The 25,492-nt window shown below is 40.7% G+C and overlaps 1 protein-coding gene across 5 annotated transcripts in view; it reads left to right on the top strand.

Annotated features, from left to right (window-relative positions):
- CHRDL1 (chordin like 1) overlaps positions 1-25,492 on the top strand; it is a 123,609-nt gene that overhangs the window by 79,474 nt on the left and 18,643 nt on the right. For all 5 annotated transcript variants that reach the window (XM_032476049.1, XM_032476053.1, XM_032476051.1 and 2 more), the window contains one exon: positions 12,136-12,203. In XM_032476049.1, coding sequence (XP_032331940.1) covers positions 12,136-12,203 — 68 coding nt within the window. The remainder of the gene's footprint in view (positions 1-12,135; positions 12,204-25,492) is intronic.

Raw genomic sequence — 25,492 nt, 5'->3', positions numbered from 1 at the left:
TATTCTATCTCTATGAGTCTGTTTCTGTTTTGTATTTATGTTCATTTTTTTATTTTTAGATTCCACATATGAGTGATCTCCTATGGTATTTTTCTTTCTCTTTCTGGTTTACTTCACTTAGAATGACATTCTCCAGGGCCATCCATGTTGCTGCAAATGGCGTTATGTTGTCAGTTTTATGGCTGAATAGTATTCCATTGTATAAATATACCACCTCTTCTTTATCCAATCATCTGTTGATGGACATTTAGGCTGTTTCCATGTCTTGGCTATTGTAAATAGTGCTGCTATGAACATTGGGGTGCAGGTGTCTTTTTGAAGTAGGGTTCCTTCTGGATATATGCCCAGGAGCAGGATTTCTGGGTCATATGGTAAGTCTATTCCTAGTCTTTTGAGGAATCTCCATACTGTTTTCCACAGTGGCTGCACCAAACTGCATTCCCACCAGCAGTGTAGGAGGGTTCCCTTTTCTCCACAGCCTCTCTAGCATTTGTCGTTTGTGGACTTTTGAATGATGGCCATTCTGACTGGTGTGAGGTGATACCTCATTGTAGTTTTGATTTGCATTTCTCTGATAATTAGTGATATTGAGCATTTTTTCATGTGCCTATTGATCATTTGTGTTTCTTCCTTGGAGAATTGCTTGTTTATGTCTTTTGCCCATTTTTAGATTGGGTTGTTTGTTTTTTTCTTATTATGTTGTATGAGCTGCTTATATATTCAGGAGATCAAGCCTTTGTCGGTTTCATCATTTGCAAAAATTTTCTCCCATTCTGTAGGTTGTCATTTTGTTTTACTTATGATTTCCTTTGCTGTGCAGAAGCTTGTAAGTTTCATTAGGTCCCATTTGTTTATTCTTGCTTTTATTTCTATTGCTTAGATAGACTGCCCTCGGAGAACATTTCTGAGTTATATATGAGATAATGTTTTGCCTATATTTTCTTCTAGGAGATTTATTGTATCTTGTCTTATGTTTAAGTGATCCATTTTGAGTTTATTTGTGTGTGTGGTGTAAGGGAGTGTTCTAGCTTCACTGCTTTACATGCTGCTGTCCAGTTTTCCCAACACCATTTGCTAAAGAGACTATCTTTATTCCATTGTATATTCTTGCCTCCTTTGTGGAAGATTAGTTGACCAAAAATTTGTGGGTTCATTTCTGGGCTCTCTGTTCTGTTCCATTGGTCCATATGTCAAATAACATAGAAATACAGAATATTGTACGAGAATATTATGAAAAACTATATGGAGCCAAAATGGATAACCTAGAGGGGATAGACAAGTTTCTGAAACATACTGTCCACCAAGACTGAATCAAGAAGAAACTGACCACTTGAACAAACTGATCACTAGAAATGAAATCGAATTAGCAATAAAAAACCTCCCTACAAATAAAAGTCCAGGACCGGATGGCTTCACCGGGGAATTCTACCAAACATACAAAGAAGAACTCATACCAGTCCTTCTCAAACTCTTCCAGACGATTGAAAAGGAGGGAATACTCCCAAACTCATTCTATGTAGCCACCATCACCCTGATACCAAAACCAGGCAAAGGCACTACCAAAAAGAGAATTATAGACCAATATCACTGATGAACATAGATACAAAAATCCTTACCAAAATATTAGCAAATAGAATCCAACAGCACATAAAAAAGATTTTACATCATGATCAAGTGGGGTTCATCCCAGGGACACAAGGCTGGTTCAACATATGCAAATCAATCAATGTAATACATCACATCAACAAGAGAAAGGGAAAAAAAACCCATAAGATCATCTCTTTTCAGCACTTTAAATGTATTTTGCCACTCTCTTCTGGCTTGCAATGTTTATGCTGAAAATTCAGGTGATAACCTTATAGGAGTTCCCTTGTATGTAACTATTTATTTTCTTTTGCTACCTTTAAAATTCTCTAACATTTTTCCATTTTAATTGTGATATGTCTTGGTGTGATCTCTTTGGATTAATCTTGTTTGGGGCTCTCTGTGATTCCTGGACCTGGATATATGTTTCCTTCCTCACGTTAGGGAAGTTTTCAGCCATTATTTCTTCAAATAAGTTTCCTATTCTTTTCTCACTCTCTCCTTCTGTGACCCCTCCAATGTGAATTTTTGTACCCTTAATGTTACACCCAAAGGTCCCTTAAACTATCCTCATTTAAAAAAATTCTTTTCTCTTTTTCTGTTCTGCTTGGTTGATTTCCACTGCTCTTTCTTCCAGGTCACTGATCCTTTCTTCTGTATCATCTACTTTACCATTAATTTCTTCAAGTGTATTTTTCATTTCAGGTGTATTCTTCAGCAATGGTTCTTTTTTATATTTTCTAACTTTTTGTTGACGTTCTCACTGTGTTCATCCAGTCTTATCCCAAGTTCAATGTGTATCTTTTTGGTCATTACCTTGACTCTGTGTCAGGTAGATTGATTACCTCTATTTTATTTAGCTCTTTTTCTGAGTTTTTGTTTTATTCTTTCATTTAAAAATTCCTTTGTCTCTTCCTTTTGCCTAATTTTCTATTTATTTCTCCCTATTAGGTAGGCACTTTATATTTCCTGATCTAGGAGAGGTGGCCTTATACATATGTATAAGATGTCCTGTGGGGCCCAACAGCATGCTCCTCTCTAGTCACCAGAGCCAGATGTTCCAGAGGTGTCCCCTATGTGGGCATTGCACACCATTCTTCTCTGGCAAGGCCAACTGCTGTTGATGCACTGGTAGGCAGGACTGGCCTCTGGCCTGGCTGGCTGTGCAGCCAGGTGGTGTGCAAATGCTGCAGGTACACTGATGGGCAGGGCAGGCCCCAGGCATGGATGGCTGTGTGACTCAGTTGCACATGACTGCTATGGGTGTACTGGTGGGTGGGGCAGCCCCCAGTAGTAATAGGCTAGAAGGAATATTCTAAAATGGTGTCTGCCAATGCCAGTGTCAGCACAGTAGAATGAGCTTACAATAATGGCTGCCACCAGCATCTCAGTCCATCGGGGGAGTCCCAGCTGCCCCCTGCTTCTCTAGAAGCCTCTCTAAGATCAGAAAGTCAGTCTGACCCTGGTGCCTTTCAAATTGCTGCCTCTGTGCTGGTACTCAGAGTGAATGAGTTTTTGCATGTGCCCTTTAAGAGTGAAGTCTCAGTTTCCTACAACCCTCCAGCTCTCCTGAACATAAGGCCCACTGGTTTTCAAAGCCAGATGTTTTGGGTGCTCATCTTCCTGGTGCAGAACACCCAGGCTGGGGAATCCAATGTGGGACTTAGATCCCTCACTCCTTTAGAAGGACCTTCATGGTTATGCTATCCCTTCCACTAGTGGGTCACTTCACCAAAAGTATGGATCCTGACTGGACTGCATCTCCACGCCTCTTACCTGTCTTGTTGCGGTTCCCTTTTTATATCTTTAGTGGTGGAAAATCTTTTCTGCTAACCTTCAGGTCATTCTCTTAGATAGTTGCTCTGTAAGAGTTGTAAATTTTGTGTGTCCATGGTAGGAGGTGAGCTCAGGATCTTATACTTCTTATCTTGATCCTGCCTCCTGTTATGTGCCTCTCTTAATCCTTACTTGCCAAACCTCGGAATAGTTTCCCACCTCTGTTCTACAAGTTAGGATCCTACCCATCTTTCAAGACTCCAGCTGAAGTTGCACATCTTCTAAATAGCCTTACCCGATTACTCTAGTCCTCGTTGATCTCCTTCTTTGACCACTTTGAGGACTTAGTCTGGTTTATGGACTACAGCATTTAAAATATTTTCTTCAATTGTTCATTATTTTATGGGTCTTGGCTCCTCAACTGGCAAGCTCTGAAGGGAAAGGACCATCTTCTTCCTCTGTTTCCCCTAGCCACGTATTAAGCATATAGCTTATGATGGATTTGTTAAAAGGAAAGAGAGCCACAGTTATGAAAAGCTTTTGACAAGCACTGAAAGTGCGGTCCTGGCTGGGCAGGCAGGAGAATGACTGACCTCACAACTTACTCAACCTAAGCTTATTTATCCAGCACATCTCCAGTGAGCCCAAGATGAAAACTGAATCTCTTTTTATGAAATTGAGATACTTCTGCTAACTCCTTCAAGGTAACTGAAACTGGAAGCAGCTGTTTAAAGGCAATTTGTTAGTGCTCAAGACAACTGCCATTTTACCTAAGACTCTTGATTTCTCTTTCCAAAAAGCAGCAAAATTACACCTCAGATGCCATCTTGGCTGTAAACCAGAGAGCTCGAGGGAAGTGGTATGTGAGATATTTCATTTTTTTTAACATCACAAAAATCTACCAACTTTTTCAAAGTTTTCAAAATCAAAGGAAACTGGAAAAAATAACAACTCCAAATATAGATCCACGCATATCAGCTGTTTTTGGTTTTGCCCACATTTTCTGTGGAAACACTACCATTTCCTAGTCACAATGATAGAAAGGAAACATTGCTAAAGAAAAATACTACTTAAAAAATAAAAATTAACTGAATAACTTTTGAGTTTGTATGTTCTCACCTAAACTTTAAAATGTATTGAAACACTCTGATCTTCGCATAGCTATAGAAGAGTCTGACCACCATTAATAATTCTTTCTCAAAAGTCAATCATTCATGTTGATGAATGTGGGACCATCTTAGGGATTTTCCATCCTTGTCTACCTCTCTTATTCTTCTAAATACCAACTGGAATCTCTTTTTCCAGGGAAACGTTCAGGTTGTTTTTGTTCTCTCTGCATCCCTTGCACTCAGAATTCATCTCCAGCATGCTTGCTGCATGCTGTCCCGGGACTCCCACCCCTCTGAGGTCATCATGTTCCTTCTCAGCATGTCTTTTATGTCTAGAATATTTCTCCTTAGACAGAAAGCTCTTCAGACTGTGGATTGGATAGCACTGACTTTCATACTAAGTTTAACAAATTAATAGTGATGATTCCTAATTGGCCATCTGGGATATCCTGTCAAGGTCAATAATGCCTCATCCTGTTGCTGAATTGGAGGGTTTTTCATGTGTCTATGAATCTGGTTCTACAATAAAAATAAGAAATTCCCAGTGAAGCATTTCAGAGCAATTATTTCTTCACAGTGGATGAAAGTCCAGGTCTCCATAGCCCAGGCAAAGTGGATGGTTGATACAATTATTCAGTTGATTTAAGCAAATTGCTGGAATGACTACATCCACTTTTCCTTTTGCTTTAGCTATTAAAACTATATCCACATCCCTTGCTCCCACGAAGTAGTCCAATCCTCTTTGGATAGGGCCAGGAAGCCAAAGTGGTATTCATGGAGACAAGAAAGACCTTAAATTGACTGCTTTTCATTCCCAGGTTGACCAGGTGGTAAACACTGGTAGATCACTTAGTTTCCCTTTTCCATCCTGCTTGTTATTTTCCATGTATGAACGTGATAGTGCAGGACTTTACTTTATTTGGGTACTTGGATTTTTACCACTCCACTTAATGACTATGTAAATTGCACTGCCTCCCAAAGAAGCAGATATCTGTCCTCTCAAGCGTCACTTTAAACCAAGAGAGAAAAAGGTTTAATTAAAACATAAGCTCCTTTCTAAATAAAGATGAAAATAAAGAGAGGACTAGCATAATGATGAGAGAATCTGATCATTAGTTGAGAAGGAATGAGCTGAAGGAATCTCTGCAGGCATTTAAAAAATTTTTTTGGTATCTCCAGGACCCTGGCTGTAGAAATGAAATTATTCCCTTTCTGTATGTGGGCATAAGTTTTCTCTTTATGCTAGGCTTCATTTATTTGTTTAGTCCAGGCAGTTTTCCTTTGTTAAATGCGGAGCACACTTCTGAGAGTCCCTTCAGTTGGGTTTTCCTCATATGTAAGCTATTCTTGAGAAGAAGGAACTAGAGGCAAAGGATGGGAAGAAGGGGGAGTGGGGAATAATAGCTGACACAATGTGCCAGGCACTGTCCTAAGCTCTTTGCATATACTCATTCATTTCATCCTCACAACCCTATGGGATAGGTTTTATCATCTCTATTTTAGCAATAAGGAAGCTGAGGCACAGAGAGGTTCATTTACTTGTCCAGACTCACACAGGTAAGAAGGGGCAGAGACAGGGTTTGAACCCAAGTAGTCCGGCTCCAGGCTGTTTTCTTAGCCATTATTACTATGCTGCCTCTCAGCCTGGGGATGCAAAGCAACTTTGGGGACTCTGTTAACTCTGAGGCTACTGGGAGGAGCAGACTTTGTGACAATTCTGCTGCCAGGGACCAGACATGGTAACACTTCCAGCAGATTCACTGGGACTGCCCTGGGATGTAAAGACCCTATATCTAACCATAAACTTGGATCTGTTTAACCACATCTCCACCAAGAGAGCAGAATGTGGGTCATGGGCATCATCTAACTAAGTTTCTTTATTCCTTCTCCCATGATGCCTTCTTGCAAAGATATGCACTCTCACAATGCACTTTTTAAAAAGTACATACTTCTGTTTTTTCTGGATAAATACTTTGATACTGCTCTTCAGATTTGGCTTGCCACTATTGGCAGGAGTTCCCCCTTGCCTGTGTCTTAGTGTTTCTCAGGAAGATATTTTGTTTAAAATGCTAAGAGCTTGTATTGGCAGCCCAAACAATAAAATGCTTTATTTGACAATAAAGTTATTTTCTTAAAAAAAGTGATTGTCCACTTTATGAGACACTGGAGAGCTTCTTGCAATACTATATATCATTATTGTAAGCTCAGATGTCTACCGATGGTGAATCCTTATGCCAGCGTTCTTTAAAGCGTCCCTCAAATTTCAGTACACTTGCTCCCTCTCCACAGAATCTGTAGAATTAGATGTTTGGCAGAAGCTATCCAGAGTCATCTGCTGACATTCCCTCTTTCATCTCCAGCTTGAGTATTGTGTACTGGCTATAAAATGGCCCACCAGGGAACCTGGCACATAGTAGGTAGAGATTTCACGATCAGTTTCTTCCTCTCTGCCCTCTCCCACTTTCCCTCAAAAGCCCTTAAGTATTTGCCTTGATTCTGCTGATTTCAACTTGTTCCTCTAAAAATACAGAGATCACATTCCCTTGTCATGGAGATCACTTCTCCCTGTCTCAGGGATTCATTTAAAATTTCCATTTGCTGTATGATTAAAGTGACCATATCGTCCAAACCAAGACACTTTTGAAAGTGATAATTAATAATTATGCCTGCCAAAAAAACAGGCATGAAACTAGGATGTCCTAGATAAATCGGGACCTATGGGGCACCCTGTTTATGATGTTGTGTGTGGTTCAAAAGTGGCCACATGCTGGCGCAGTTTTGCTGTCTGAGGTTTATTTTCATGGGTATCTCGTAATCTCATTGTACACTTAGTCCTTTTGAAAGGACAGGGTTTACTTCAGTGACCTGCTCCAGCCAACCAGAGATTAATGGGAGCAATGGGAGTTATAAACAGTCTGAATTTTAGCCCAGCTCTTGACCATTTTTCAAATACTTGTTCTCCACTTCTCCCATTACCAGAAAGCCAAGCCATTCCATCTCCATAGGGTACCACTCAGAGTATAATTGAGGTTTGAATAAACAACACATGTGGCTTTTAAGGTTAAATGAATATTGTTTGACATACAGTACACTAGAGTTGTTTTTCATTTTGGTTTTAAAAATTGGTTAAAATTACATCTTGTTGCTTCTCGGAATTAACTAGAATCCATCTGTCTCCATTAGAATCACTTTTTTTTTTGTTTTTTTTAAAGTCTTGGCTGAAAAAAGAGGCTTCCTCTCAAGATAATTTGCCCAGTGAATCAGGGGAAAAAAACCAAAGAAACAGGTTTTTTTTTACATAGTTTTGATGACTACTTTTTAAAAATGTATTTTGTCTCTTAGCTATATCTAAGGTATAATATCTAAGATTGTAAATGGACAAACCTATTTTCAGCTCTCCAGACAGACCCTGCCCCTGTCTAAAGAATCACTCTATAGCCATACAAAATGTGAACATCTAAGAAGATAATTCAAGTTTAACTATGCTTCACATATAAAATAACTAAAATGTTGAAACCCTTACTGGCTACTTACAGAACATTCAAGCTTAGAGAATGCCATTTTGATGACTTTGAAAGCTCAAAGGCAACAAAAATACTAGTAGTACCTAATTGAGAACACACACACACACACACACACACACACACACACACACACACACACAAGTAATAGCTCCAGTAGCTTTTAATGAAGTGGAATAGTTCAAGTTTAGGTAGACATAACTGTCTGCTAATGCTTAGGGTGGTTGTGACACATTCATCTGAACTTGTGCTTAGGGTATTTAATAGTCTGCTTGATAAATGACTTGCCTCGTCCCTTTATCTTGCCTTTCTCCTTATTTAACAGGGATTGTATGCTTCTATATTGTTTTAAGCTTCTGGCTGGACTGTTAAGTATTTAAAGACACTCTTTAAAAGCCCTTTTATGACTCTAGGGTCTAAATGCAATAAATTGAACTTCTTAGAAGGTCGTGCTGAATAAACATTTCATGTCAATACTGATTATTAAATCTATATTTTAAATGGACATTTGATGAAGAGAGCTAGTCTACCATTTTTTTCTTTTATAATTTGTCCTCTTTTGGCTGCTTCGATTAAGCTTGAAACCACATACTATAGCATTTATGTTTTGTTTTGCCATTGGCTGGCGAATCTTTTCTGGTTTCAAAGCTTCCCTCTTTCTGGTTCCATATTTTCATTTGGCTGAGGACATAGCTTAGATCCACTGCTACCAGCTAAAACGGAACAAGTAAATCCCAGTTTATCCCCACTCAGTCACTGTCAAGGGCTGTGCCATTCCCCAGCTCTCCAGATCTGCAGCTCTAGAGTCATTTTATACTTTCTCTTTTGCCTTCAGCCTCGATTATCAAATCTTCCACCACGGTCTTATCATTTTCTTGTTATCTGCAGTAGTCTGATTCACCCCTTCTCCATTCTTTTGTAGACTCTCATGGCCTATCACATATTACTATAACAGCCTTCTGGTTGGCCTCCCAGATTCCAGTTGCTCCGTAACCAGTCAACACTCCATTGCCAGGATAAGCATCTACAGATATCATTTTTACCATAGGCACCTCTAATTAAAAATTTGTAACATGATCAAATGTGAATTCTTCAGCTTCTTTTTGAAGTCTATGTGGCAATTATTTACCACCCTGGTTACCTCAATAACCTGTCTTCCTCCCTTCCTCCCTCTCACCCTTCCTCCCACCAACCTCTCTCCCTCCCACCTCTCTCCACCAACCTCATTTCTCTTGCTTCACATCTGAAGTTTCTACTCAAGCCACGCCTTACTTGCTGTGTCCAGTATGTGACTTACTATTTCCAAAGCTTTGGTCCTTTGCAAATGCCATTCCCTTCAGTTGAGATTCCTTTTATCCATATCACTGTCTGTTTATACCCTGCAGTGTCTACTTCTAAAGATGTGGTTTAACAGTTCTTTGGGGATGCTTTCCATGATTACATTTGACTGCTCACTCGACACATTCAGTATCTCCTAAGCATGTATATGCCATTTGTGTTTCCAGTTGCTACTCTGTCTGTGTGTGTGTGTTTAGGCTCTGTTCTCTATTGATTTCCTGTCACCTCCAAACAGGTTGTAAATGTCCTGAGGGCAAGGGTCCAGCCCTGATTTCTCTACTCCTTCTGCCTTAGTATCAGGCTCTCCATCCAAGAAGCATTCGATGCAGTTAACTGATGTTTGAGCATTATTTTTTGACATGAACAAAGGTGAAAGCATATTCGCCCTTACAGGGTTAATCAGGGTTTCCATGTAGTCTTGTCTGCCATCTTTACTCAGACATGGAATAACCAGGAAGAAGCAAGTATACTATTAGCTAAGCACTTAATTCTGTATTTTTTTAACTGAAGTTCAATTCAGTATGTATACTGAGCACCTGATATATAACCAGTAATATGCTAAGTGCTCCAGCCCAGTTATTCTCAAATTCTTGCTTGCATCAGAATCCCCAGGAGGGCTTGTCAGAACCGAGATCACTGATCCCCACTGATCCAGAGGGAGATTGAAGACATGATCTCTGGTTTCAAGGGATTTACAGTCTCTTCAGGGAGACAAAGCAGGCTCAGGAAATATTTAACAGCAGAAAATATTGTGAAGTGTTTTAGTATTGATTCATTCAAGAAAATCTGAATAAGTACTATGTGCCCAGCACTGTTCTAGGTGCTGGGATTACATCACTGAACATGATAGACAAAATCCTTGTTCTCATTGGGGAATTCTCATGGGAGAAAGCAGACAATAAATAAAATATGTAAAATGTAAGATACTGTGAAGTGTTAAGAAGAAGAAGCAAAGAGGGGGGATAGGAATTATCAGAAGGGGGTTGAAATTTTAGATAGGTGGTCATAGAAGGCCTCCCAGTTCCATCATTTGACAAGTATTTATCAAGTGACTATTATGTGTCAGGCACTGTTATAGATGATGGTGATACAGCCACAAATAACACAAATAATAAACCCTGCCCCTGGAGAATGGATACACTTATTTGGGAGCCAGGAAATCTGGGATTTTGGGTGTTAACTTTCGTCAACTCATTAGGTGAGTGAAGGACTCCTTGCCCTCTCTGAGTCTTGCTTTCTCCACCTGTTAAATGGAACAGTTAGACAAAATTATGCCTGAAGTTCTATGCACCTCTGAGGCTACAGGATGCTAAGTCCTTTAGGCAATTGGAAATATGTAAGAATACTTGAGGAAGACTTTGTAGAGGAGGAAAAACTTAAATGGTTTTCATAGTCATATAGGAGCTTTGGGGTGTGGGAGGTGGGAAGTTAACTTCAGAAAAGGAATAACATGAGCAAAAACACGGAAGCAAGAGTGGGAGCTACATGTTCAATGAAGAGTAATGAGGTCAAAGGGTTTCCATTGTAGAGTAGCTCAGATGGTTAGATAGGAGGTAAGTGCTCAGTAAAGATGAGGTGGGGGCTGATTATAGAGTCTTGGATGGAAACCCATGGAAGGTTTTGATCAGGGAATAACACGATTATACAATCAAAGCTGTGTTTTAGGAAGATTAACCTAGCAACCAGAGTTAAATTTACAAAATTCATTTTTTTTCCATAAGATGATCTTTGAATCATGGAGAGCTAAAGCCATGCTTTGTTTTACGTTGCTGCCTGATGATAATATTGGTATCAAATTAATTTTCAGGTCTTTTTCAAGCCCTAAACCAGTAACAGTACTTGAACATGTTATTGTTTAGACTTAGGTTTTGAAAGCTTGGGAGATAAATTAGAATAGAAGATTCTTAATGTTTATACATTTTTGTATTCCTTGTTATTCCATGAAATATATGGTTGAATAGATATTGTGTTTATCTTCAACCAGGTATACACACACACATACACACACAGAGTAATCATTTAGAGTGGTGCAAATATCTCTAATATCAAGCTCTTCCCATCTGTTTGCTTGGTTATAGATAATACAAGGCAATATTCTTGGAGGTTATCCTCTTGTTTATTATTTTTAATCAGCTGAGGAATAGCCACATCTGTTGTGTGTTTCTTTTTCTCAAGGCTGAAAGTAGAATCTTCCTCCTAAAAGTAGTTACTCTGGAAGACAGCAATGATAGGGATTCACTGTTCAAAGAGTGGGTCATAGAGACCCAGAGAAAGGTGTCTCAGGCAAAAACAGAGGAGTACCTCTTGGATATTGGTTATGTAAACACTCCAACCATAGCAAGTTTTACTTAACTTTCAGATCAAGTCATAACTTCTCAGAGACATAATGGTGAATTTAACAAATCATGACAGACCAAATCCTCAAAACTCTCATTTTTTAAGGGTAGCTTAAACACAAGTTGAAAATGACCTGAAAATACTTAACTATCAGAGTAAAATAAGCAAAAGTGACAATGATGGCTCTATTACAGTGGAAAGTGATTATTTTCCCTTTTATTTTCCAAATTCTGTGTAATGTTGCTGGATGTTCTATTTTAGAAAGTGGCAACTTTCTTCAGAGTTGTCTTGAAAAATGAGGCACACCCAGAAAGAAATCTCCAGCGTTGCTGTTTGAAGGACAGCTACAATAGCTAACATGTCTAAAGAACTTCGGGATCATAGAACCTAAAATGTTACTGGGTCACAGGGGTGGTATTGTTCCCTCTTATGTATGTCTAATTCTTTTTTAATTTCTTTTTAATAAACAGGAGATGGAGAATTGTCGTGGGAACATTCTGATGGTGATATCTTCAGGCAGCCTGCCAACAGAGAAGCAGTAAGTGTGAATAGCTCAAATAATTCAAAACTCCCCAGCATCAGGCCAGACTTCCCTCTCTCCATGGCTACTGTCCCAGCAATTCCACAAGAGGGCCCATTTTTAACACTATTTTTCTTTCCTTTCCTTGGAAATGTTGAATGCCACCACCACCAACCTGTAACCATTTAAGTGCATTGTGTAATTGGTAAATGGGGCCAGGACATGAATTCCAAGAAATCATAGCCCAGCCCCGAGGCACCCCTCATCTAGATTAGAAGTTGGTACCCTTTCGAGATGACTTGCCAAATCTTTGTCTTGGGTAAGAAAGGCAGATCACCACCCCTAGCCTCAACAGTGAGGACCTTCTGGAGATTGGAATGTAGGTCAGCCCATCATTTTGGCCCAGATACTTTGGACATGTCCACATAAACCCTCGCCTAAGCCTCAGACTCTGAGTCGTACAGCTGGAACAGAGGGAAGGTAGCAGCCAGATTCCCTTCCTCAACCTGCAACATCTTCTCATTTCCATTCTTGGTGCTAATCTCAGAATAAGCTTTATGAGCAGGCATCTTTCTGTGTATAGTAATATCATCTCTTGTTCCTTTGTATTTTGAAGTAATTAACAAAACAGAATCCCTCCAAGAAATATATGTCTAAGTAGAGTTACACTCCAAACCTCTAAAAACCTGAAAAGGAGATGCTCCAGTTCAAAGGATCTATCATATTGAAGGACTTTATATGAGTCCATATGGGATTACATGAAGTCATGTGTGTGAAACTTTTGAAAATTGTCAAGCACCATAGAATTTTTTTTAACATTTTTTATTGATTTATAATCATTTTACAATGTTGTGTCAAATTCCAGTGTTCAGCACAATTTTTCAGTTATTCATGGACATATACACACTCATTGTCACATTTTTTTCTCTGTGAGTTATCATAACATTTTGTGTATATTTCCTTGTGCTATACAGTGTAGTCTATTCTACAATTTTGAAATCCCAGTCTATCCCTTCCCACCCTCCACCCCCCTGGTAACCACAAGTCTGTATTCTCTGTCTGTGAGTCTATTTCTGTCCTTTATTTACGCTTTGTTTTTGTTTGTTTGTTTGTTTTTGTTTTTGTTTTTTAGATTCCACATATGAGCGATCTCATATGGTATTTTTCTTTCTCTTTCTGGCTTACTTCACTTAGAATGACATTCTCCAGGAGCATCCATGTTGCTGCAAATGGCATTATGTTGTCGGTTTTTATGGCTGAGTAGTATTCCATTGTATAAATATACCACCTCTTCTTTATCCAGTCACCTGTTGATGGACATTTAGGCTGTTTCCATGTTTTGGCTATTGTAAATAGTGCTGCTATGAACATTGGGGTGCAGGTGTCATCCTGAAGTAGATTTCCTTCTGGATACAAGCCCAGGAGTGGGATTCCTGGGTCATATGGTAAGTCTATTCCTAGTCTTTTGAGGAATCTCCACACTGTTTTCCATAGTGGCTGCACCAAACTGCATTCCCACCAGCAGTGTAGGAGGGTTCCCCTTTCTCCACAGCCTCTCCAGCATTTGTCATTTGTGGATTTTTGAATGACGGCCATTCTGACTGGTGTGAGGTGATACCTCATTGTAGTTTTGATTTGCATTTCTCTGATAATTAGTGATATTGAGCATTTTTTCATGTGCCTATTGATCATTTGTGTTTCTTCCTTGGAGAATTGCTTGTTTATGTCTTTTGCCCATTTTTGGATTGGGTTGTTTATTTTTTTCTTATTGAGTCGTATGAGCTGCTTATATATTCTGGAGATCAAGCCTTTGTCGGTTTCACTTGCAAAAATTTTCTCCCATTCCGTAGGTTTTCTTCTTGTTTTACTTCTGGTTTCCTTTGCTGTGCAGAAGCTTGTAAGTTTCATTAGGTCCCATTTGTTTATTCTTGCTTTTATTTCTTCTAGGAGAAAATTTTTGAGATGTATGTCAGATAATGTTTTGCCTATGTTTTCCTCTAGGAGGTTTATTGTATCTTGTCTTATGTTTAAGTCTTTAATCCATTTTGAGTTGATTTTTGTATATGGTGTAAGGGAGTGTTCTAGCTTCATTGTTTTACATGCTGCTGTCCAGTTTTCCCAACACCATTTGCTGAAGAGACTGTCTTTATTCCAATGTATATTCTTGCCTCCTTTGTAAAAGATGAGTGACCAAAGTTTGTGGGTTCATTTCTGGGCTCTCTATTCTGCTCCATTGGTCTATATGTCTGTTTTGGTACCAATACCATGCTGTCTTGATGACTGTAGCTCTATAGTATTGTCTGAAGTCTGGGAGAGTTATTCCTCCAGCCTCTTTCTTTCTCTTCAGTAATGCTTTGGCAATTCTAGGTCTTTGATGGTTCCATATGAATTTTATTATGATTTGTTCTAGTTCTGTGAAATATGTCCTGGGTAATTGGATAGGGATTGCATTAAATCTGTAGATTGCCTTGGGCAGTGTGACCATTTTAACAATATTGATTCTTCCAATCCAAGAGCATGGAATATCTTTCCATTTTTTGAAGTCTTCTTTAATTTCCTTCATCAATGGTTTATAGTTTTCTGTGTATAATTCTTTCACCTCCTTGGTTAGATTTATTCCCAGATATTTTATTACTTTGGGTGCTATTTTAAAGGGGATTGTTTCTTTACTTTCTTCTTCTGTTGATTTATCGTTAGTGTAAAGAAATGCAACTGATTTTTGAACGTTAATTTTATAACCTGCTACCTTGCTGAATTCTTCAATCAGCTCTAGTAGCTTTTGTGTGGACCTTTTAGGGTTTTCTATATATAGTAACATGTCATCAGCATATAATGACACTTTTACCTCTTCTTTTCCAATTTGGATCCCTTTTATTTCTTTCTCTTGCCTGACTGCTGTGGCTAGGACTTCCAGGACTATGTTGAATAGGAGTGGTGATAGTGGGCATCCTTGTCTTGTCCCAGATTTTAGTGGGAAGCTTGAGTTTTTCACCGTTGAGTACTATGCTGGCTGTAGGTTTGTCATATATAGCTTTTCTTATGTTGAGATATGTTCCCTCTATACCCACTTTGGCGAGAGTTTTTATCATAAATGGGTGTTGAATTTTATCAAATGCTTTTTCTGCATCGATTGAGATGATCATGTGGTTTTTGTCCTTTCTCTTGTTGATGTGATGTATTACACTGATTGATTTGCGTATGTTGAACCAGCCTTGTGTCCCTGGGATGAACCCCACTTGGTCATGATGTATAATCTTTTTTATGTGTTGTTGGATTCTATTTGCTAAAATTTTGGTGAGGATTTTGACATCTATGTTCATCAGTGATATTGGCCTATAATTCTCTTTTTTGGTAGCGTCTTTGCCTGGTTTTGGTATCAGGGTGATGGTGGCTTCATACAATGAGTTTGGGAGTATTCCCTCCTTTTCAATTTTCTGGAAGAGTTTGATAAGGACTGGTATGAGTTCTTCTTTGTATGTTTGGTAGAATTCCCCGGTGAAGCCATCCGGTCCTGGACTTTTATTTGTATGGAGGTTTTTTATTGCTATTTTGATTTCACTTCTAGTGATCGGTTTGGTCAAGTGGTCAGTTTCTTCTTGATTCAGTCTTGGTGGACAGTATGTTTCCAGAAACTTGTCCATCTCCTCTAGGTTATCCAGTTTGGTTCCATATAGTTTTTCACAATATTCTCGTATGATATTCTGTATTTCTATTTTGTTTGTTGTAATTTCTCCATTTTTCTTTCTTATTTTGCTAATTTGTGCTCTCTCTTGTTTCTTCTTTGTGAGTTTGGCCAGAGGTTTGTCGATTTTATTTACTTTTTCAAAAAACCAGCTTTTGGTTTGGTTGATTTTTTTCTATGGTCTTGTTAATCTCTATTGTATTTAATTCCTCTCTGATCTTTATTATTTCCTCCCTTCTGCTGCTTTTTGGGGCTTTTTGTTCTTCTTTTTCTAATTCATTCAGGTGGTGGGTTAAATTGTTTATTTGAGATTGTTCTTCTTTTTTGAGGAAGGCCTGTATCGCTATAAACTTCCCTCTTAGCACTGCCTTTCCTGTGTCCCATAGGTTTTGAGTGGTTGTGCTTTCATTATCATTTGTCTCAAGGTATTTTTTAATTTCAGCTTTGATTTCCTCATTGATCCATTGTTTTTTCAATAACATATTGTTTAATCTCCATGCTTTCCTTTTTTTCTCCTTTGTTTCTCTGTTGTTGATTTCCAGTTTCATGGCATTGTGGTCAGTAAAGATGCTTGAGATAATTTCTATCTTCTTAAAATTGTTGAGGTTTCTTTTGTGCCCAAGTACATGATCGATCCTGGAAAATGTTCCATGTGCACTTGAAAAGAATGTATATCCTATTTTTGGGGGGTGTAATGCTCTGAAAATATCCACCAAATCTAGTTTTTCTATTGTAGTATTTAATTTCTCTGTTGCCTTGTTTATTTTCTGTCTGGAAGTTCTGTCTAGTGATGTTAATGCAGTGTTAAAATCTCCAACTATGTATTCCCATCAGTATCCCCCTTTATCTCTGTTAGTAATTCTTGTATGTACTTAGGTGCTCCTATATTGGGTGCATATATATTAACGAGTGTAATATCCTCATCTTGTATCACTCCTTTAATCATTATAAAATGTCCTTCTTTATCTTTCTTTATGGCCTTTGTTTTAAAGTCTATTTTGTCTGAAATCAGTACTGCAACACCTGCTTTTTTGGCTTTTCCATTTGCATGGAATATCCTTTTCCATCCTTTCACTCTCAATCTATAAGTGTCCTTCTCCCTAAAGTGGGTCTCTTGTATGCAGCATATTGAAGGTTCTTGCTTTATTATCCAGTCTTCCACTCTGTGTCTTTTGACTGGAGCATTTAGTCCATTAACATTTACAGTAATTAATGTGTGTTTATTGCCATTTTGAACTTATCTTTGCAGTTGAATTGGTATATCCTCTTTCTTCCTTTCTTCTTCCTTTTGTGGTTTGGTAATTTTCCTTTGTATTATCATGGATTTTATTTAATTTTTGTGAGTCCTTTGTAAATTTTTGGCTTGTGGTTACCCTTTTTTGTAAATCTATCAACCCATTACTATAACTGTTTTTATTAAACTGATAGTAACATGATCTCAAACCCATCCTACTGTTAAAAAAATTTTAAAAAGAAAGAAAAAAATATTCTATATTTCCCTGCCTCCCTCTCCCACTCTCAGTGATTTGTATGTCTTCTTTTATAATTTCATGTTTACTTTATTTGTAATTCATGAGTTATCACCTTTCCAGTTGTGTGTTTCTCATTTCTGTAGCATCCTGCTGCTTTTCTATTTAGAATAGCCCTTTCAATATTTCTTTTAGCATGGGTTTAGTGTTGCTAAACTCCTGCAGCTTTTTTTTGTCTGTGAAACTCTTTATTTCTCCTTCTATCCTCAAGGATAGCCTTGCTGGATAAAGGATCCTAGGCTGCATCTTTTTTTCATTCAGGGCTTTGAATGTATCTTGCCTCTCCCTTCTGGCCTGTAGTGTTTGTGTAGAGAAATCAGCTGAGAGCCTTATGGGGGTTCCCTTGTAACTTACTCTTTGCTTTTCTCTTGCTGCCTTTAGAATCCTTTCTTTATCCTTGACTCTGGCCATCTTGATTATGATATGTCTTGGTGTGGGTCTATTTGGGTTCTTCCTGTTTGGGACCCTCTGAGCTTCCTGTACTTGGATATCTGATTCCTTCTTTAAGTTTGGGAAGTTTTCAGTCATGATTTCTTCAAAAACCTTTTCAATCCCCTTTGATCTTTCTTCTCCTTCTGGGACCCCTATTATGCGAAGATTGGGACGCTTTATATTATCCCATAGGTCCCTTATGCTATTTTCATTATTTTTTATTTGCTTCTCTTGTAGTTCTTCTGAATGGGTGCTTTCTATTGCCCTGTCTTCTAGATCACTAATTCGTTCCTCTGCATTATCTAGTCGGCTTTGCACAGCTATTAGATCATTCCTCATCTCTGCCGATGAGTTTACCCATTCTACTTGTCTCTTCTTTATAGCTTCAATTTCATTTTTGACATATTTTATATCTCTAAACACTCTCTCTTTTAATTCCTTCAGCAATTCGATCACTCCTTTTTTGAAATCTTGATCTAGTAGGCTATCGATGTCTATTTCGTTGATCTTTCTTTCAGGGGATTTCTCTTGTTCTTTTAATTGGGAAAGGTTTTTCTGCTTCTTCATCTTGCTCATACCTCTTTGGCACTGTGGTTTATGGAGTATCAGTTGTTTATTTTGGTCCTTAAGGATTTTATCTATCTGATGCCTATTTAGGAATAAAACTTAGGAAAAACAGAAAAAAAAATGAGAGAGAGAGAAAGAATTTTAAAAGAAGGGAGAAAGAGGGTTTGAAAACAGTCTATAATGAATAATAGAAGAGTGAGTTGAAGCAGAGTATTGATCGGGTTGAGACGTCCTTTTGAAACCTTTACAAAAAAGGGGGGGGGATGAATAGATGTATTTGAAATCTGTGTCTAATCAATAGCAGGACATCAAAAGCCAAGAGAAATAGAAATGAATTAAGAAGTAAAGATTAAGAGAGTAATAGAAAGTAGAACAGGTAAAAACAGATTTAAAAAACAAAAAAGGGGGGGGGGGTTGTTGGTGTTCTCCTGGAGTCTGTGTGCTTTTAATGTGAAGTCTTTCTGTCTTCGTCCTGTTTTGGAAGCTCAGCTTGCTGTTTTCAGAGGCCCTCCGTTGGCGCCCTCTTCTGTGCTGCTCCCAGCACCTGTCGGCAAGCAGATCGCGCCTCCTCCTAACACTGGGTCAGGTGCAGCTCTCTGCTGTGGGCGGGCGGGCGGGTCGCTGCCCCTCCGGATGCCGCAGTCAGATGTTGCAGACTGGCCGGGTAGGAGGGCGGGTCGTGCCCCCTCCCAGCACCTCGGTCAGGGGCTGTGTTCCTGCCCGAAAGGCTGGGGGCCGCTCTCGCTCTACCTGAGCCGCCGCCGCCGGTAGCTCCGCTGCTCTGTGCGGCTGCGCGCTCCGCCCTGGTCGGCGCTCCGCCCTGGTCGGCGCTCCGCCCTGGTCGGCGCTCCGCCCTGGTCGGCGCTCCGCCCTGGTCGGCGCTCCGCCCTGGTCGGCGCTCCGCCCTGGTCGGCGCTCCGCCCTGGTCGGCGCTCCGCCCTGGTCGGCGCTCCGCCCTGGTCGGCGCTCCGCCCTGGTCGGCGCTCCGCCCTGGTCGGCGCTCCGCCCTGGTCGGCGCTCCAGGGCCGCGGGTGGGCTCGGGGAAGACGGAGGGACAGCCCTGTCCCTGCTCCGAGCCAAAACACAGCTCCTTGTTTGTCTTTGTGGAGCAAGTTCTCTGAGGGACCAGGATGGAAGGATCCTATCTGCCCCAGGCTGCAGGCCAGTCTCAGTCTGGCCTTTGAGGCTGCTAAGCCCTTCCGTCATGATGCAGGTCCCGCCCCCGCCCCCGCCCCCGCCCCCGCCCCCGCCTCCGCCTGAGTGCTCAGCGCTGGGGGATATGGCCGCTGTGCCTGAGCCCCGCCTCTCTTCCCCCAAAAACTTTCCGCGGGTTTTCAGAGACGGGGGTATGCACCCTTCCCCCGAGAGCACATCAACCTTGCTGTTTTATGGAGGGCCCAGGTTGTTCTGCCCTGTGCACCCACAGCCACGGCGCGCAGCCCCTTGCTTCCCCCGGGGCTGCCTCCTTGCAGCCGCCCCCGTCCTCCGCCCGGCTTGGGCAGCCTGGCCCTGCCCGCCACTGCGGGCCCGCGTCTCAGGCTGGGTGTCGGGGGGACGCTCTGTGCCCGTTTAACTTAGTTCTGTCAGTCAAGGGCTACTCTGTACAGATCTGAGCCTCGGAGGCTCCCCCTCCGTCCCGCTGGCCTCTCAGTTGGAGAGGGGAGACCCAGCGAGCGAGCGCTAGTCCTCCTTTGCCCCTCCCTCCCCGCGGGACCCGTCCCTCGCTGCTTTGCCTTTTGTTTTCTTTTTTCCTTTTCTCCTACCAGATTTTTGGCGTCTTTATCTTTTGAAGAGGGCGATGTTCTGTCGGAGTTCCACAGGTGCTCTGGTTGGCTGAGTGGGTCTGTAGATGTGGGTCTTGGTATATTTGTGGGAGAGGGTGACCTGCGAGCGTCCTTCTACTCCACCATCTTCTCCGTCTCCCACCATAGAATTTAAAGAATCTTTCATTCATTAAAAAAAAAAGCTTACAAAAAGTACAAAATGTCCCAAGGCATTCATTGCACACAGATGGGCGTTTATCATACCCTTGTGAAAAAGAAGTGTACAGAGCATTCAATGCAGAATTATTTTCAAAAAAGCAAGACAAATGGAGAAAATCTAAATGCTATCTGCATGAGCTTGGTTAAACACACCTGATCTATGGGACACCATGCAGTTGTTAGAATGTGGTACATCAAAATGTATTAAAGTTGTGCTGTATACCAGAAATTGACACATTGTAAACTGACTATACTTAAATAAAAATATATATTTAAAAATGTAGTAAAGTGTAGGGATCGCCAAGGTATACTATAAAAACAAAACAAGATACAGGATACAATTTATACTGTCATTTCCTGATGTAAAAATTGTGTGTGCATGCCTTAAATGCATATTGAAAGATCTGGAAGGTCACATATCAACATGTTAAAAGAATGAGACTCTCAGAGAGGTGGAAGTGGGCAGGAGGAAAGATAGTGTTCGATTTTTTACTTTGTATCTTCTGTATTTTTTGATGTTTTTCAATGAGCATGAATTCATTGTGCAATAACTCAAATTTAAATGATTTTTAAAACCTTAGGAGTTAGTTTTCAACAAGCATTGTATATAAGGCAAGAGACTCCAGAATTATAGGTCAGGCCTGAGAATAGAGAGGGTGTTGATCCAGGACCTAATAAAGTGACCAGTACAACATCACAGTGTGGCTAAGGCCATCACACGTGCCACTTTTTACTTGCGTGCCCCCTACTTGCCAACACCCTCAGCCATGAAATGAAAGGATTTGTATTTGCTTTATTCTCTAGTCATATTCTTTTCTAGACATGGCTGTTTCCAAATAAGTGTAGAAGGATTTGTGGGTGGAGTGGAGAATAATACTCTGGATATCTCAAAGAAGCAGCACTCCTGCAAGAAAGGGTGGGCTTCCCCGTTTGCAGGTTAATATAGACCCCAAGGAAAGATTTTTTCCATCCAGCTCTATCTGCTTTGTACTGAGATTCCTTCCAGATCCTGACAGGAGGTGATGTCAGCCTCCGTGTTCTATATTGTGTATTTCCTCTTTTTCTCAGCCCCAATTTTTTATCATGGTAGGAAGTTGAGAGTGCCTAAATTAGTGGCTGTCAATCATATGGTATTCTAAGCCAAATTTAGGTCTCAGTCACCTTAAACCCAGTGCCTTAGCCCCCAGCACTAAGCACCGTGGCCACCTCAGTGGTCTTGCTGGAAATGCCATTAATTAGCCTTTCTCCTTGACTTTGTATCACACCGCCCCCACCTCCATCATTCTCTTTCAGCCTTATTGTTCTTCCTAAACTGCTGGTGATAGGGCTGGACTTTACCCGATACTTCCTGTAGCAAAAGAGGTAAGGTATAGGAGGCAGGACCTTGAAAGAGTTAGAGATTTTCAAAGGAGTTCAAGACCTATCTTTAGAAACAAACATTTGGCCTGGTAGGCCAAAATGTCCAGATGGTTCCACTTTATTATAAATAAATATTTTCCTTTCTTCTACAAGGAATAGATATTGTGGGATATGATTTGAATAATAAGTAGCATCTGTAGTAATGGGAAAGTATATACCTGGCACATAGTCGGCACCCAATAAATACGTGCTGAATGAATGGGTTTGGAAGGTAGAGTGAAATGTATGTGTGTGTGTGGTAGAGGGTGGGGGGTTCCTTAACATTAATGCACAGGACTTTGTCCCAAATCAGAAATTCTTCAAACTTATTAGAAGATAGGAGAATCCCTTCTGACTATCCTTTGCAGGCCCAACTTTCTGCATGGGAGAAAGGGCAGCCCTAACAACACATTTCCAATTCAGTGGATGGCCTCCTTAGTAGACTGTTCCTATTCCCAGGGGACCATCACAACCTCGGTTCAACAGAAACACAGCTGATTGATTTATTTTGCCAAGTGGGCTGGAAACCATCAGTATACCAAGTTTTCTGAACTGTACATGAAGGAGAACCAGTGGTTCAATGATGACTCCTTTGTAAAAACCTGAAACAGTTTCTGTTTGATTTCCAGATCATAACTTCATATGAACTGGTCCTTGTACCATCAGGGGAAGCGTGTATATGTTTGTGGGGGCAGAGGGGTGGCTATGTGAGGAGAAAGAAGTAGGCACAGGATGGAAAGCCAAAACATGAAAGCAAGCATCATTTTGTTTTGGACAACAGCCAAACTCTGATTTTGCCCCCAGTGGATTACTCGGAGATTTCCCATTAGAGAAGTGAAAGAATTTGGGATAGAAACAATACGAGACAGATAAAAATCCATGTCTCATTCACATTGTCAGGACAGTGCTCTGGATAGGAAACTGGCCTACATCTCTCCCAGATACGGATAGTCCTAGGTTACTTGTGACTAAGATATAATGTGCTCGTGGCTGTGTGGGTTCGAACGCAGTCTGAAAACTTTTTTTAAATTAAACTTTTTATTCTGTGATAAATGTAGATTCACTTGCCATTGTGAGAGAGAATGCAGAGAGATGGTGAGGACCCTTTACCCTCTTTCCCCCAATCGTAACATCTGGCCAAATGCACAAGATCAGAACCATGGAGGCACTTCTAAGGCCACTTCTAAATTTTCATGTTTTCCTGTCTCTGCCAATAAAACCTTTATATATCAGACCTTAGAACAAGTAAAGAAGAAATTCCTGGGTAAGTCCTGCAATGCCGGGGATTTTCCAACACCAGAAAAGAACTGTGTAACAGCCACCTCAAAAGCCTGAGATATTTGTCAGCCCTTCAAGTCAGTAAATCAAGTAATACCAAAATACTGAGCAGGAAAAAAAAAACAAAGCCTAGCTATTGGATCATTTCTACCTAACTGGTTTTGACCTGCTCTCTCAAGCAGCCTATTCACAGCTGGTTTTAAAGATAAGCTCCAATTTCACTTACAACTCCAAGGCGTTAATGCCTTTTTCTCCTTCGTTATAAGTTACAAGGTCAGACCAGCCCCTGGTAAGCCTCTTTCATTTGTTCGGGGGAGCGACTCTAAAAGAGCCATTACTCCTAAATCAAAATCACACATCAGCACCCCCACCCCCAAGCCGAAACAGAAGATCTTTTATCTCAGTGATTCTAAACCTTGGCTTCATATTAGAGTCCCCTGAGGAGTCTATAAAAGTCCCGATGCCCAGGCCTCACCCCAGATCAATTCCATCAGAGTCCCTGGGGGTGGGACTAATATTTTCACAGCTCCCCAGGTGACTCCTTGTGCAGCGGAGAGACAAGTGGTGTGTGTGGTTGTGAACGCTGCAGCAGACTTCTCAATTGGAAAGAATTTTTCTTTGGAGCAGCTTTTAAGCAAATGTTTGTGGACCCCCGAGCTGGATCAGACGTGATCTCTCCTATGTCCTCCCACTCCGCCTCCTCCTCCTGTTCATCTTCCTCTCTCCCTCCCTGCTCTCCTGCCATCTCCAAAAACTCAGCCTTCGCTGTCACCCTGAATAAAGCCCCCCTCCTCTCTGGCCTCACTTTCTCTGTGTGTAAAACAAAAGACTTAAATAAGATGAGGTCTAGGGGAGCTGACTGGTCTATATTTGGGCCTCTGATTAAAAACCCTTGAGGGTTTTTTTTTTATCTTGATTCATTTTTCCACCCTTATCATATTTCCAGGATCTGAGTCCCCAGTACCAAAGAACGGCTTTTCATCCTGTGTTCACCCTCATGAATCAGAGAACTCCTTGTATTTGCAGCTTATCCTGGGTCAGCGACCCTCCCTCTCAAATTCTAGCCCCTTCGAACCCACTCCTTTTAGCATCAGTAGGACACCCACCAGCCAAACTGTCCTCTCTGTGTTCCTTTGGCAAAAGTTTGCCAAACTCCAGAAAGGACAGAACAATTTGTAATGGCCTTTGTGGAATGTGAGTGATTATGGTAGAAAAAGACATATGAGCCATTGTGGGAATGAAAAATATTTGCACTGAGAATCCTGTGTGCATAATAAATGGATGCAAATTCTTATTTGTGTGAGTTTTTATAGCAATGCACCAGCATGGGCTCTTGTTAGATATAGAATAATGTTCTCTTTCTCTTACTCCAGCTCCTGTTCACTCTCCCCTTCTCCCACCAGTGCCTCCCCCTGTCACCAGGAGAGTAATCATTCCCAAAGCTAAATTTGTAACATATGTGTCTATGGAACATAACTGTAATAAATGTTTTATGGGATGGTGGGGTCAGGGGACCCCATAACTACCTTCTCAGTGTTCCCTGACATTTCTATCACTGAACATAAGGATCTTCCTTTTTAATTGCCTGCAAAAGGTTTTTTCATGAGTTTCACTCCCCACTCCTTTAACCCTAACAGTTACCCCTAAAACACAATGATATTTGGCTTTAAGCCTTGAGGTTCTGTTCTTCATCCATTCCATCCTCCTCCACCCCCACTCTACCTAGGCTCCTGGGCGAGGGGTGGTAGCAGAACAGTGGCCTCATCATGTCTTGAACCCTTGCTGAAAGAGCAATGATTGGGTTACTTGTACTTCAAGACTCTAAGCTTCCAAGAGGGACCACAGCTTTCCTTCATTAATTCAAGAAGACTGATGAGCACCTTCTAGATGCTAGACACTGTTCTAGGCACTGGAGATAAAGCAGTGAGCAAAACAAAATGGAGCTGACATTCTAGTACTGTCCTGCATGGCCCATTCTTCTGTCTATAAAACTTTGGGGTGTCTGTGTCCTGCTCTATGATCTCATGCCACTGCCTGCATTTGGAGTCTCAGTACGTCTCATCTAGACTAGACTCCCATCTCTTCCTCCTATCCAGTTCACTCTACACATTATCAGGGCTCAATGCTTTGAAACACAGTTCTGATTTTTTTCCTCTGTTCAAAAAAAAAAAAACCCCTCAAAGGCTTCTACACCCTCACCTCTATTGCCTACCAAATAAAGTCCTCACCCCTTAGCCTGTCATTTCAAGTCCTCCATGATCTGGCTCTAACCCACTTTTGGAATGTTATCCTTCAACTGTTCCCTTTTATGGACTCTGTGTTCTCTGCTACACCTTCTCAACTTGGAAATCTCTGCCTGGAATATTCCTCACCAACTCTGTCTGTAAAAAGTCTACTCACCCTTCATGGCCCAGGTCACAAACCCTCCCTGACTAGAAG

Source organism: Camelus ferus, chromosome X (genome assembly GCF_009834535.1).
Source record: "Camelus ferus isolate YT-003-E chromosome X, BCGSAC_Cfer_1.0, whole genome shotgun sequence".
Classification (NCBI taxonomy): Eukaryota; Metazoa; Chordata; class Mammalia; order Artiodactyla; family Camelidae; genus Camelus; species Camelus ferus.
Note: the sequence above shows the minus strand (reverse complement) of the source record. Positions and strands in the feature narration are given on the sequence as shown.